The 14,256-nt window shown below is 55.5% G+C and overlaps 1 protein-coding gene and 1 long non-coding RNA gene across 2 annotated transcripts; one reads left to right on the top strand and one right to left on the bottom strand.

Annotated features, from left to right (window-relative positions):
- Positions 1-8,891: 8,891 nt before the first annotated feature.
- Positions 8,892-13,259, top strand: TRIM17 (tripartite motif containing 17). The gene is made up of 6 exons (XM_011216964.3): positions 8,892-9,320; positions 10,114-10,209; positions 10,640-10,870; positions 12,170-12,192; positions 12,284-12,384; positions 12,712-13,259. The coding sequence occupies exons 1-6, from the start codon at positions 8,892-8,894 to the stop codon at positions 13,257-13,259; spliced, it is 1,428 nt and encodes a 475-aa protein (XP_011215266.1).
- On the bottom strand, positions 11,073-14,224 carry LOC109488446. The gene is made up of 3 exons (XR_004623908.1): positions 13,839-14,224; positions 12,439-12,529; positions 11,073-12,038 (listed from the first exon to the last, which is right to left on the bottom strand). It is a non-coding gene; the product is annotated as an uncharacterized LOC109488446 (long non-coding RNA).
- Positions 14,225-14,256: the final 32 nt, after the last annotated feature.

The following is a 14,256-nucleotide window of genomic DNA, read 5'->3' on the forward strand; positions in this document are numbered from 1 at the left end:
CCCCCTGTCCCCCAAGAAGAAAGGCAAGTAGAGACTAAGAACAACCCCAGGAAAGAGCCCTGACCCCACCCACCCAGGGGAGAGGGTGCAGACTGGACAGAGGGGCAGCTCCCTGTCATGAAGAGGGTCACCCAGGGGTGCCTGGGTGGCTTAGCTGGTGAAGCATCTGCCTTCAGTTCAGGTCATGATCCCAGCATCCTGGCATTGAGCCCCCATCGGGCTCCCTGCTCAGCAGGAAACCTGCTTCTCCCTCTTCCTCTGCTCCTCTCCCTCGACTTGTGTTCCCTCCCTCCCTCTCTCTCTCTCTCTCAATTAAGTAAATAAAATCTTTTTTAAAAAAATGAAGAGGGTCACTCAGAAAAGGATAACAGCAGACACCAAAGCAGGAAAGTCCTCGTGGTCTCCGCCACCTGGACTGGGATGCGGAAAGGAGCAGACATGGCCTGTGGAGGCTGCCGCAGCCTGCCAGGGTAGCCAAGAGCCAAACACACGCTGCCAGCCATCACTGCAGAGCCGGCGCTCGGGTCCCAATGGTTCAGATTAACTGACACTTCGCTAAGCCGCAGGAGCAAGCTTCCTGCATGTTCTGGAATAACTGGCTTTGAGTGCTGGTGACCCCACCCCATGGCAGAGGCCGTGACCTGGCCTCCTGCGTGAGGACCCACCGCAGCGCAATCACTGAGAAGCTGAAGGGGACCGGGGGGTGCGACCCCACAATACGCCACTTTGGCAGACATGATTTTGAGCTGAAGGTAACTGAGAAACTGCAAACACAGGATGAGATCTCTGCCCTCCCACCTATTCTCTCTCAAAGCAAAGCAGAAATTCCTATTTGGAAAGAAAATTTCCATTTGCAAAGGTGCCCTCCCCTCCTGTGCCAGAAAGAGGACAGCGACTCTCATCACCAGAGATGGGACTGAGATGAGTCTGCATGAACAGCTCTCACCTGTCATTAGCTCTTCCCAAACATGTCCCAATCATCTTCCCACGATTGACCCCCGGAAGCCCAGACTCACTTTCCTCTGTCTAGGTACTTCTCCACAGCTTATCACCCTTTGTTAAAATGCCATACAGCCGATTTGTGTTTCACTTCTTTTCTGCAAAGTCCCCATACACATAAAATTAAAAACGTAAAATAAAATTTGTATGCCTTCTCACCTATTAATCTGGCTGTTATCTCATTCACAGTCCCCAGGTACAGAACATAAGAGGGTAGAAGGAAAGATTTCCCCCTCCCTTACAAAGCCCATGGTACACCTGCAGTGAGTGTGAGACGTGACCTTTGCTGTGCTATCTGCTGCATCTGGGATGCAGGACTCTGTCGGGCCACAAAATCCTGACATGTTACAGCAGGTTCTGTGGTAACTGAAGATAGTAACTGTAGATAAAAACAATCACATCAGCAAGAAATTTGGAAACCAGGGTTTATAAGAAATGATGACAGCAATGAAGGTATTGGGGCTATAAACTGGCAGAGAGGGGCCAGGGGGCTAGGTGTGGGGTAAAAAAAAAAAAATGGGAGGCCTCCAAGGGCACCTGGGTGGCTCAGTTGGTTAAGCGTCTGCCTTCGGCTCAGGTCATGATCTCAGGGTCCTGGGATTGAGCCCCACATGGGGCTCCCTGCTCAGTGGGGAGTCTGCTTCTCCCTCTGCCTGCTGCTCCCCCTGCTTGTGCTCTCTGGCTCTCTCTTTCTCACAAATAAGCGAATAGTCTTTAAAAAAAAAAACTGAGACCTCCAGACATTGGAAGGGCTACCGGAGGTAGAAGAAGACAAGAATGACTCTGTGTGGTTTCAACAGGCGAACCCAGAACCAGGCCTTGACGTTGCAGTGTTGTGCACTGGACCGAAGGCCATTCCCAGCAGATTCCTGAGAGAGGACAGGCAAGCATCTTGTTCACTGGGAGCTGGGTGCCCATTGTGCGAGTTACTGCAGAAAGGGTCCTGCTTTGCAAGGTGGCTGGACCACCAGGGCCCCGTCTGACACCAAGAGTCCAAAACTCTGGGGAAATGACACCCAAAAGTGACACTGTCAGGGTTCACTTTCCTCCACGCTTTATTCCGTACAATACTGCCACTAAGGTGTACAGGAATGCCAGTGGGTCTCCCAGTGGCTGCGGACGTCAGCACTAGTTGTGCAAACACCGCTCCACTCCCATAGACCAGAGCTCAAGCTTTAATGCTCACACAGACTCCTGACCAAACCAGCCGGGCTCCTCTGAGCCCTCTCCTCCTCCAGACCTCGCCCGTGGGTTTCCGTGTCCAACACAGCACAGCTCCGTTGTAGCAAGAACCCTGCTGAGTCCACTTGGTGAGAGACCCCCTCCTTGATGCCTGAGCTAGCTCCTCATCCCCCCTTCTGACATGTTCATGCATCCTTGACCTGCCAGACCAAGGATCTCCACAGGCCAATGCCGTCGGCGGAAGCTTGTGCCTCCAAAGTTCAGATGTTGAAACCTAACGCCCAGTGGGATGGGTTTTGGAGGAAGGGCCTTTGGGGGGTGATGAGGTCCTGCGGGTAGAGCCCCCATGATGGGATTAGTGCCCTTAAAACAGATTCGAGAGAGCACCCTTGCCCCATCCGTGGGTGAGGACACAGTGAGCAGACGCCATCCATGACCAGGTGTGGCTCGCACCACACACGGAATCTGCCAGCACCTCGATCTTGGACTTTCCAGCCTCCGACATTGTGCACAATACGCTTCTGTAGTTTACAAGCAACCCCATCTCTAGCATCCTGTTAGAGCTGAGCCCCTCTCGGCTCGCTGGTCCAAATCTCCAGCCATCTCTGCCGTGTTTGGAGCTCAGCTCAGTTGTGTTCTCAGCATCTTTCTGCTCTTGCAACAGTGCTGAATAAAATCTGTCTTTACCACCTTTAACTAGTGCCCAGTTTATCCCTGAATATAACCTCTGAAAGGGATCAAAATATGTCACCCCCGGAAATGTCACTTTGGCATAAGGATGATTTTGAGCCAAAGGCAAGTGAGAAAAAGCAGACACAGGATGAGCTTTCTGCCCTTCCCCTATCTGCTAACACAGGATCTAAATCCCCCTTGGGAAGGTGTCCCTGCCACCCCTGTCCTAGGAAAAGGAGAGTGACCCTTACTTGTCACCAGATGTGGGGGAAACACCAAGATGAGTCTGCATACGCCAACCTTACTCAATAACCCGTATGTAGTTGGTTTCCCCACATATATTTACCACCCAAATCCCTTTTGTCTTGTCAGTTCTGCACAACAGATCACCCTTTGTTAAAACTGCATAGAAGCCCCCGAGTCTATTGCTTTGGGTTTTAGAATTGTTTAAAAATTAACATCAAGTAAAATGCATATGCTTTTCCTCTGTTATTCTGTTGTTTGTTTAATTCACAGGCCTCAGGGTTAGAACCTAAGAGGGTAAAGAGAAAGATTTCCTTTGCCTACACCTTAGAAGAATAAACACTCTAAATGCACAAATATCATCAACTGAAACTTTATATTTCCTCTCAGACTTTAATTTTGTGTTTCTGTTTCTCTGACAGAAAGTGGCAAATCTGGATAGAAAAAAAAACATCCAGGGGCGCCTGGGTGGCGCAGGCGTTAAGCGTCTGCCTTCGGCTCAGGGCGTGATCCCAGCGTTCTGGGATCGAGCCCCACATCAGGCTCTTCCGCTGGGAGCCTGCTTCTTCCTCTCCCACTCCCCCTGCTTGTGTTCCCTCTCTCACTGGCTGTCTCTATCTCTGTCAAATAAATAAATAAAATCTTAAAAAAAAAAAAAAAAGAAACAAAACATCCAAATCTTTGAGTGAATTGGATCACTCTCTAAACCAACCTAGTTCCAACTGTGGTGACACGTTAATGCTGCAGAAATATAACAAAATACAGTGAAATCTGCTCCCAACCCAGAATACGTCTCCACAAAGAGAGAGGAGAGAGCAAGTTTGTTGTTGAATGAACATCCAACCAGAATGCCCATGAGATGGTCCCGGGTCCTTCATTACAAAGATTTACATGCACTTCGAAAGGACAGAAAAAGAAATTCTGAAGGGGAAAGGTGGGGGAGTTTCTTACGCTCCACAGGGAGAACCAAACCTCTTATTTTTCATTGTGTTTGTTCTTACAGTGAGATGCTCTCTGAGCGTTTTACAAATAGTGGTGCCAGGCCCCTCCACAGAGATTCTGAGCTGCCCCCACACTGGGTTGTTTAAAGCTTCCTGGGGGCTGGAGTGCCTGGGTGGCTCAGTTGGTTGAGAGTCTGACTCTAGGGGGAAATGGGGGGGATCCTACTGTATAGCCCTGTTGCAAAACTCACCTCTAAAGCAAACCTCCCTTGGGCACCTGGGTGGCTCAGTCGGTGAAGCATCTGCCTTTGGCTCAGGTTGTGATCCCCGGGTCCTGGGATGGAGCTTCGCATCAGGCTCCTGCTTCTCCCCCTACCTTTGCCCCTCCCCTCTGCTTGTGTGCTCTCTCTTGCTTTCAAATAAATAAATAAAATGTTAAAAAAAAATAAAGCAAACCTCTCTTGGCAAGGCATTCCCAGGATGGAAGGACAAAATCAGCAACGCTCTAAGGAAGCAAGTTGACAGATTCATAGGGCACCTGATCTGATGTCATCATTTAGATGATGGAGGAGGAGGAAAAATACGTAAGAGAAAGAAGAGGAACAGTACCAACTTAAAGTCCTAAAAGACCTCATCACCTTGTTTGGACCCTGATTCAAACCAACATTTTTAACACTGTTGAGATAACAGGTGTTCTCTGGGTAAGGACCAGAGGGCAGATAAAACGAGGAATTATGGTGCATAGTGGTTATGTAAGAAACACAGTTTTGGAGATGTGTGGGAAGTGTGGGGACCACTCTGGACCACAAAATTGCCACATTATTTTAAGTTAAAGACACTTAAGATTCAACAGATGCAAAAGAAAGCCTCTGGGAGCTTCTCTTGTTGGACCAGAAGCAGCACGTTCTGGGAAATGAGGCTACCTTAAACCCCCCTTGGTCCAAAGGAGATGGGAAGACCACTCACAGCGGTATAGACAAGTAGGCTCACAAGCTTTCTTACCTCCCGTTCTCCTCAAAACCCACCTGCCTCTCCTAAAGGGACCCGCTCCTCTGACCCATAGAGGCCATTTCTCCCCTCTGTTTCCCCTGCAAAGTCAGGTGTACCCCGGACGGTCCGAAAAGCCTTCAGCCATTCAACAAGCCGGCTCGTTCCTTTGCGGGCCCTCCAATACGTACAAAATACACGCAGTATTTTTCCCCCTACGGGGTCCGCTGTCAGTGTAGCCGGCAGGCTCCAGATACTTCCAGCCGCAGGTGGACGGGAGGGCAGTGGCGTCTGCGGTTTTGCTCAAACAACACACACACTCTTCTGCCAAGACGGAACAGCCGGACGGATAGAGCAAACATGTAAAAGGTGTTAGTATGGGATCCATTGCTCTCTTGTGGGTTTTCTGGAAATTTTTAATTAAAGTTTTAAGCATTCTGTGATTCCATTTCCTAAATTGGAAGAAGCCCTACGCCCAAAATCCCCTGGCTGGTGAGAAGGACAGCAGAGGGTTGGGGCCTCCTGGAGGGGAGATTAGAATCCGCCTCCCCCCTGCACCGCCCCCGCCTCCCCCCTGCACCGCCCCGGCGCACACCCCCGGGTGAGCCGCCAGACTGTCCTAGCTTGCGTCTACACCCGCACAACTGCTTTCCCGCCCTCCTATGGGGGCCCAGGCTGTTTCCTCAGCTGTCCTCTCCCTCAGGGCCTAGGACTTGGGTTAGGTCCGGGGCAGCGACCCTCCAAAGCCACCTCGGGCTCTGGCAAGATCCCAAGGGGTCGACCCTGGCTGGTGCCCCTACGCCCCTCTGGCCCGCCCCTCCTTCCCTAAGCCGGGACCTGGATGCCGCCCCCTCCCCTCTACCCGGCGATGACCACTAGCGAAGCCCGAGAGGTGGTGCAGGCCTGGCGGAGAAGCCCCTCACCTCCCACAACCGGGCGCCCAGACTTGCCGTCTTCCTCTTTCATCTCTTCCGCATGGGGGATCCATCTCCTGCCCCCCGCCGCAGGCCCACAACCCCCTTTCTCCTACCTCTCAGAAAGATCCTCCGCATTGGCCTATGCCCCCTCCTCATCCAATCTCTACCATCCCTCTTCCCTCCCCCTCCCATCACCCCCTACGCGCTGGGCTGCCAGAACCCCCTCCATCCCTCCTCCCATCCACCACTCCCGCTGGGCTGCCAGAGCCCTCTGCCTCCCTCCCCTGGCCAACTCTCCGTTTTCACTCGCCCGTCAAGAGGCTCCCGCCCCCATCCTCAGGGCGCTGACCACCCACACCCCACAACTAGCCTCTCCCCCGCCCCGCCCCTGCTGACGCCACAAAGCCCTGCGCCCCCGCGGCCATAGCCCAGACGGTCTTCAGCTCGCAAAAGCAGGTTTTCCCGGGCGCTGTTTGCGCGCTTGGCTGCAGACGCCCTTCGAGGTACGGCCTGCAGCCCCCTCCCCCGTGAGTACCAGTCCCTCAAGACCCCCGGGCTGGCGGGTGGTCACCCAGTGTGCGCTGAGGCTCAGGTCGGGACCGCGCGCACTGCTGCTAACCCTAACCCAGGAGCAGACCCTTTTGAAGATGGTTACAAATCGGAACCAGACGGTGAACTGGGTCCCCGCGGCCCCCGCATTTACAGAGGAGCATTCCCGGGCGGCTCCCCCCTGCCCCCGATCCTGAGCCGGACCCCCAGCCCACCAGACAGCCGCGCTTACCCCTGCTTCTATTGGGTGGGCAGCAGTGCGCCTCAGGGTGGCTGGGAGCTGAGGGAGAGACTGACCCCAAAGTCTCTGCAGAGACAGCTCCAGATAAACTGAACCCCTGTCAGGGACCGTGGAATGTCTGAGCCACCCAGCCCCCATCACTTCAGATGACTGCGGAACCAGGAGCTGGGGTAGTGAGGGTGGCCCAGGAACGATGTGAAAATCCGGCCTCTAACAGGGCTCCAGTAGCCACCCTGTGACCTGCATAGGGGGCTTTGGACCTCCATGGCATGAGGTCAGGGGTACTGGCACCCCAAAGTGTGTGCGCGCGTGTGTGAGCCCTGAATGTGTATATACTGCCTGTGCATGTGTATGCTGTATGTGTGCACGTGTGTATAATGTGTGTGTGGATGTGTACGTGCCCTGCGCATTTGTGTATGTATACTGTGCGTGTGCATGTATGTATACTGTGTGTGCGTGTGTATATTATGTATGTGTATATTGTGTGTGCATGTGTGAATACTGTGTGTGCATGTGTGTATACTGTGTGTGCGTGTGTGTAAACTGTGTTTGTGTGTATGCATGCGTGTATGCTGTGTATATACTGTGTGCGTGTGTATACTGTGTGTGTGCATGTGTGTATACTGTGTGCACATGTGTATACTATATGTGCATCTGTGTATACTGTGTGCACGTGTGTATACAGTGTTTGTGTGCACGTGCGTATACTGTGTGCGCATGTGTGTATACTGTGTGTGCATGTGTATATTATATGTGCACATGTGTGTATACTGTGTATGCACGTGTATACTGTGTGTCTGCACGTGTGTATACTGTGTGCACATGTATATACTATATGTGCATCTGCGTATACTGTGTGTGCACGTGCGTATACTGTGTGTGCACTTGTGTATACTGTGTGCATATGTGTATATGTGCACGTGTGTGTATACTGTGTGCACGTGTATACTGTGTGTCTGCACGTGTGTATACTGTGTGCACATGTGTATACTATATGTGCATGTGCGTATACTGTGTGCGCATGTGCGTATACTGTGTGTGCACGTGTGTATACTGTGTGTGCACGTGTGTATATGTGCACATGTGTGTATACTGTGTGTGCACGTGTATACTGTGTGCACATGTGTATACTATATGTGCATCTGCGTATACTGTGTGTGCATCTGCATATACTGTGTGTGCATGTGCGTATACTGTGTATGCTGTGTGCACGTGTGTATACGGTGTGTGTACATGTGTATATGTGCACATGTGTGTATACTGTGTGTGCACGTGTGTATACTGTGTGCACATGTGTATACTATATGTGCATCTGCGTATACTGTGTGCATGTGCGTATACTGTGTGTGCACGTGTGTATACGGTGTGTGCACATGTGTATATGTGCACATGTGTGTATACTGTGTGTGCACGTGTGTATACTGTGTGCACATGTGTATACTATATGTGCATCTGCGTATACTGTGTGTGCATGTGCGTATACTGTGTGTGCATGTGTGTATACTGTGTGTGCATGTGCATATACTGTGTGTGCATGTGTGTATACTGTGTGTGCACGTGTGTATACTGTGTGTGCACGTGCATACTGTGTGTGTGCACGTATACATACTGTGTGTGCATGTGTGTATATACTGTGCGTGTGTGTGCACGTGTATACTGTGTGTGTGTGCCTCAGTGTGTGCCTGCAGTTACACTTGTGTTCGTGTGTATATGTTCTGTGCATGTGTGCACGCATGTACACACAACTGTCTTTTCAGCACTATACCCTGTCAAGGAAGACCAGAGCCGGTCCATAAGTAAAACAGTAGAAACAGACTTTGTTCAGGGTTATTGCAATAGGGGGAAGAGATCCCAGCAGAGAACCAGCTCATCTCAACATATGGGGAACAAGTTGGGATTTGTGGCCAAAGAGTCGGGGTGGGGGTCAGTGATGGAAAATCACTAAGAGGTGACATGGGGAGGCGGATTCTTGCCAGACTGGCTTACCGGGATTCTTGCTCTAGACAGGTCAGTAGGGGGCTGAGGAAGTAGATCAGACATCATCTTGGGGGGCACTCTAAACCAACATAGTATCAGTCTCCTTAACGTGGGTGGGGCCACCCAAAGACAGGGCACCCCGGCAGAGGCTGTGAGGGACATTCTGTTCCTTCCCCAGGAGACATGGATGCCTTGGAACTTGCCAGAAAGCTGCAGGAGGAGGCCACGTGCTCCATCTGCCTTGACTACTTCAGGGACCCTGTGATGACCGCCTGTGGCCACAACTTCTGTCGCGAGTGCATCCAGCTAACCTGGGAGAAGGCCAAAAGCAGGAAAGGGGGGAGGAAGTGGAAGGGCTCCTTCCCTTGCCCCGAGTGCCGCGAGCTGGGCCCCCAGAGGAACTTGCGGCCCAACCGCCTGCTGACCAAGGTGGCCGAGATGGCTCGGCAGCACCCGGTCTTCCAGAGCCGGGACCTGTGCAGGGTGCACCAGGAGCTGCTGAAGCTCTTCTGTGAGGACGACCAGAGCCCCATCTGTGTTGTCTGCAGGGAGTCCCAGGAGCACCGGCCCCACAGGGTGGTCCCCATCGAGGAGGCCGTGCAGGAGTACAAGGTGGGTCCAGGGCCGAGGGTGGGAGGGGTGCACCAGGAGGCCAAGTGCGGGCCTTAGGAGACAGGCAGGAGAACGGCTGCCATGACAAACAGCCCAAGGGCAGGACAGCATGGCCGAAGTGTCCACACGCTGCCATGACACACGGGTGGCCAGGCCACGGTTATTCAGAAGTCCTGGCTGATGAAGGCCCTGCCGAGGTCCATCGCGTCAGGGCTCCAGCCCTGTTGGGGGAGAGAGCTCGTCCTGGTTCCTGGGCAGCTGTCTTTGCCCTGTGTCCACAGGGCGAGAGGCGCGAGGGCACTAATCCCGTTCCTGGGGCTCCACCCTCGTGACCTCCGCACCGCCCCCTCCTCACACTGTGGTGCTGGGGTTAGGATTCAGCACAGGAACTTGAGAGGGCACATGCAAACCACAGCAGACAGTAAGTACAGGGACACTCGCGGAGGAGAAGGGGCCTAATCCCAGGTGCCTCTTGGCTCCCATGGTCCTTCATCCTATTCGGCCATAAAACTTCCCAGGAGAGGGGATTCATGGCACCTCTCACTTCTCACAAGTTTGGGCGTTTAGTCAGAAAAGGGGAGTCCTGGGAGGATGTCTTCTGTGGCTGTTCATTCTCAGTTGGCTGCAGCCCAAAATAACCCTTTTGCCAAAAGGGCACCTTTTGAGCAGCGTGTGTCCACTCCAGCACCCCCTCACGGTGTTCTCTGGGGGGTACAGCTTCAGAGGGCACCGTCCAGATGCCAGGGGGTGAGGGGCCTCTGACCCCACATGCCATGGTCTGTGTGTCCCACAGCTGAAGTTGGAGGCGGACATGGGGTACCTTCAGGAGGAGATGATGAAGACGGGGAAGCTGCAGGCCAGGGAGAAACAGACCTTGGCCGAGTGGAAGGCAGGTGCTGGGGGCCGGGGTGTGCGCACCCGGCAGCCCCGTGGGGTGGGAGAGCCCGGCCAGTGGCCCCGGAGCACCCGCAGGGCCCGCAGAAGCCCCGGAGGGTGCGGGCGGGGAGATCGCTGTCCCGTGTGGATGGGACCCGGGGCTCGAAGTCCCGCTAGATCAGGATCCAGAACGTGCATTCAGCCCAGGCTGGCACAGGGATGAGGGCACACGGATGGGGGCACGCTGCTGTTTGGGGCCCCGCAGGCCACCCCCCAGATGCTCCCACCCCTCCCGGATGGCTTCTCTGTGGCTCGTCAGGGGCCTGGGGTGGAGGGGCTGCCAGCATCCAGGCTGGTGGGTGCAGCCAGCCAGCGAGGGGACACCTTGAGCAGCAGGTCCCCAGGCGGTGCCTCACATGCGCCCACCCTCCCACCCCCTGCAGGTGAAGGTGAGGGAGCAGAGACAGCGCATCCTGGTCCAGTTTGAGAAGATGGACCTCCTCCTGGTGGAAGAGGAGCAGCGCCTCCTCCAGGCCCTGAAGCAGGAGGAAGAGGAGGTGGCTGCCAAGCTGCGGGAGAGCGCGGCAGCACTGGAGAAGCAGAGCCATGCCCTGGAGAGGCTCCTGCTGCAGCTGGAAGACAAGGAAGTGCGCACGCCACTGCAGACGCTGCAGGTGGGCAGGTGCCCACTGACCTGGGGGGGGCCTCAGCACCCCGCTCACCTGGCTGGAGGGGGAGGGGGCCTCAGCATCCTGCTCACCTGGCTGGAGGGGGAGGAGCTCCGGCCCAGGTGTGGTCAGGGTGGGCCAACTGCAGGAGCAACACTAACAGGGAAGGCTTTGACTCAGTCAGCCGAGGCTGCATAACAAAAACCACAGGCCTGAGGCTGAAACAACACATTTATTCTCTCTGGGTCCTGGGGGCTGGGAGTCTGAGCTCCAGGCGTGGGCAAGGCTGGTTCTTCCCGAGGCCTCCCTCCTTGGTGTTACAGATGGCTGTGTCCTCCCTGTGTCCTCACAGGGCCGTCCCTCTGTGTGTCTGTGTCCTAAACTCTTCTTGCAAGGACACCGCTCTTATGGGATCAGGGCCCACCCTAGTCACCTCACGTTACCGTAACCACCTCTGTAAAGACCCCATCTCCAAATACAGTCACCTTCTGAGGTCCTGGGGGTTGAGGCTCTGGTGTGTGAATTTCGAGGACAGTCTGTCAGGCTCCAGGCCTGCAGACTGTCCTTTCCCTTCCTAGCCCAGGGAGGTGGCCTGGGGCAGCTGTCCTTAGCACCATGATGTGGGGCGTGGGCACACTGGCCCAGATAGGCACCCAGGACTTCACAGGGAGGAGGGAGTCATTTGACTGCCCCGAGGATGGGAGCAAAGAGAGGGCAGCAGGGGGTATGGTGGCTGACAAGGGGGAAATGTGTCAAGCACGGGAGGAATTGAATCCATAGCAACAGATAAGATTCTGCACACGCACAGACATGCTCCTACTCCAGAAGCAGATGTCGCCTGCAGGGCGCTGGGCATCCTGTTTGCCTGGGTCAGTCCCAGTGTTTGTCTGTGGTCCTGACCTCGCGTGGGCTTTGTGCCCAGGAAGCGGCCTGCTGCAGACGAAGGTCAGACAGTTGCCCAAACTTTGGGGAACGTTGTGTCTTCCATTAGAAAGCAGCTGTGTGCAGGCTAATACGCGGACGTCTGACTCACTCAAGGCCCCATTCAGTGGTCATCGGTCAGGTCCCCCACCGCCCTCATGTGCAGGACAGCTTCCAGGGTCCTCAGTTATGGGGGGCGAGGAGGCCCGAGTGGCTGGAGGATTCCTGTAGGCAGCCACGGCAGGGCGATGCTCTGGAAAGTGGGCACAGGGCCCCGGAAAAACATCATAAAGCCCTTCCAGCTGGGCAGACCAGAAATGCAGACAGGACGCACCGGAATCCTGACGAGGCCTTGCCCGTCTCCCTCCCTGCTCCGTCCCACAGGACTTGAAGGAGCTCCTAAGCAGGTACACGGCCACCTGCGGGGGAGGCAGTAATGGGCGCAGGGAGGGCTCCGCGTGGGGCCGGAGCGGACAGTGAGACCTGTGTCCACTGGAGGAAGAACAGCCTGAGTGTTCAGTACCCGGAGGCCACCCCCACCGTGCTGAGGACGGTCTGCAGGGTCCCTGGGCAGATAGAGGTGCTCAAGAGTTTTCAAGGTAAGAGGGGCCAGGTGCTCTGGGCTAATGCCCACCCCACCCTTTGTCACTTACAGTGAGCCACCCGTAGGGGGGACTGTCCTTTAATGCACGGTCACACTCTGGGCCCTGATGCTGCTCCAGGGCGACGCTCTCCGTCCTGTTCCTATGGTGACACATGTGGAGATGCCCAAATGGCCCCCTGGCTCCCATCTCCTGAGCACCAACAATATGGACAGGTGGGGTAGGGACACAGCTGGACTCAGCCTTGGGGAGGCCCTAGGGGATGCTTAGGGCCAACAGGGATGATCCGGCCCCCTTTTCCCATGGCCCTGGGCCTGTCTACAGAGGATGTGGTGCCCGACCCCACCACCGCGTACCCCTACCTCCTGTTGTACGAGAGCCACCAGAGGCGCTACCTGACCACCCCACTGGAGGGCGTGCCCTACAGCAAGGACAGATTCCTGGCCTACCCCTGTGCCGTGGGCAAGGAGACCTTCTCCTCAGGAAGGCACTACTGGGAGGTGGGCATGAACCTCACCGGGGATGCACTCTGGGCGCTGGGCGTGTGCAGGGACAACGTGAGCCGCAGGGACAGGGTCCCCAAGTCCCCTGAAAACGGGTTCTGGGTGGTGCAGCTGTGCAAGGGAAAGAAGTACCTGCCCGTCACAACCGCCCCAACCCCTGTCACGCTGGCCGAGCCCCCCAGCCACGTGGGGGTCTTCCTGGACTTCGAGGCAGGGGAAGTGTCCTTCTACAACCTGAAGGACGGGTCCCACCTGCACACCTACGCCGAGCCTGAATTCTCTGGCCCCCTGCAACCCTTCTTCTGCCTCGGGCCACCCAAATCAGGCCAGATGGTCATCTCTACAGTGACCCTGTGGGTGAAGGGATAGGGGCAGAGGCTGGGGCAGGGTGGGCGGCCCTGGTTTCTTGGGAAGGTGAGGTCGCCCAACTCAGCACAGGCCACCTGCCAGGGTTATCTCTGGTGGCGCACTGGTGAGCCACCCGCCGTGTGAGGCGGTTTCACAAAGATAAAATATAATCCTGATTCAAGCAGTGAAATGGTAAGAGGCTATATTCCACATGTCTCATAAAGGAAACTTTGAAAGCCGCTGAGTTTCCTAGTGGGCCGATTCTAGGTACGGACAGTACCAGGTGCGGTCCGGCGCGCCGGCCTTTACAAGCACCCACCTCAGCTGGAGCCAGCACGCGGGCTCTGCTGTGCTGCCCGTGATACATGCACAGCTGCGGCCTCCACCGCCATACATTCCATATTTGCACCTTGCCTGGGTGTGTGTGTGTTGGGGGGGGGTGATGGGAAAATGAAACTTTTCAAACTGAATCCCTAAAAACCTCAGAGCTGTCCAGCCTTAAAGTTGCAGAAGCCGGGGCGCAATTCAGAGTAAGGGCCATGGGTTGGAGAGACTCCTCTCCACCATCCCACCCCCCGCGTTTCAGGCGCGTTCACAAACCTGTGGCAGGCCGGTCACTCCAGAATTCCAGTATGCGTTCCCCGACAAGGCCAGAGTCCCTGCAGGCCGAGCCCCTCCCATCCTGATCGTGCCTGGCCCAGGGGCGCACGGGGCACGGCTTGGGGCTCGCCACCGCAGCCTCAGGCCCCTCTCGTCCTCGCAGTCGCTGTGCTGCGCGGGGAACCCGGTGAATGCGCGGGGCCCCCCCTTGGCTTACGTCCTGCAACGGGTTGGGACGCGAGGGAGAGGTGACCTGGGGTTACCAGCGCGCGCGCGCAGGCAGCGACTACGCCGCCGCGAGGTCAGCGGGCGAACAGCCTCCAATTCTGTTCGGTCTGAGGGCCGCGTGACAGGCCGCGGCCAATCCGAGGCTAAAGCGGGTTGTTCCCAAAAAAAAAAAAAAAAAAAAAAAAAAAAA

Source organism: Ailuropoda melanoleuca, chromosome 3 (assembly GCF_002007445.2).
Source record: "Ailuropoda melanoleuca isolate Jingjing chromosome 3, ASM200744v2, whole genome shotgun sequence".
Taxonomy (NCBI): Eukaryota; Metazoa; Chordata; class Mammalia; order Carnivora; family Ursidae; genus Ailuropoda; species Ailuropoda melanoleuca.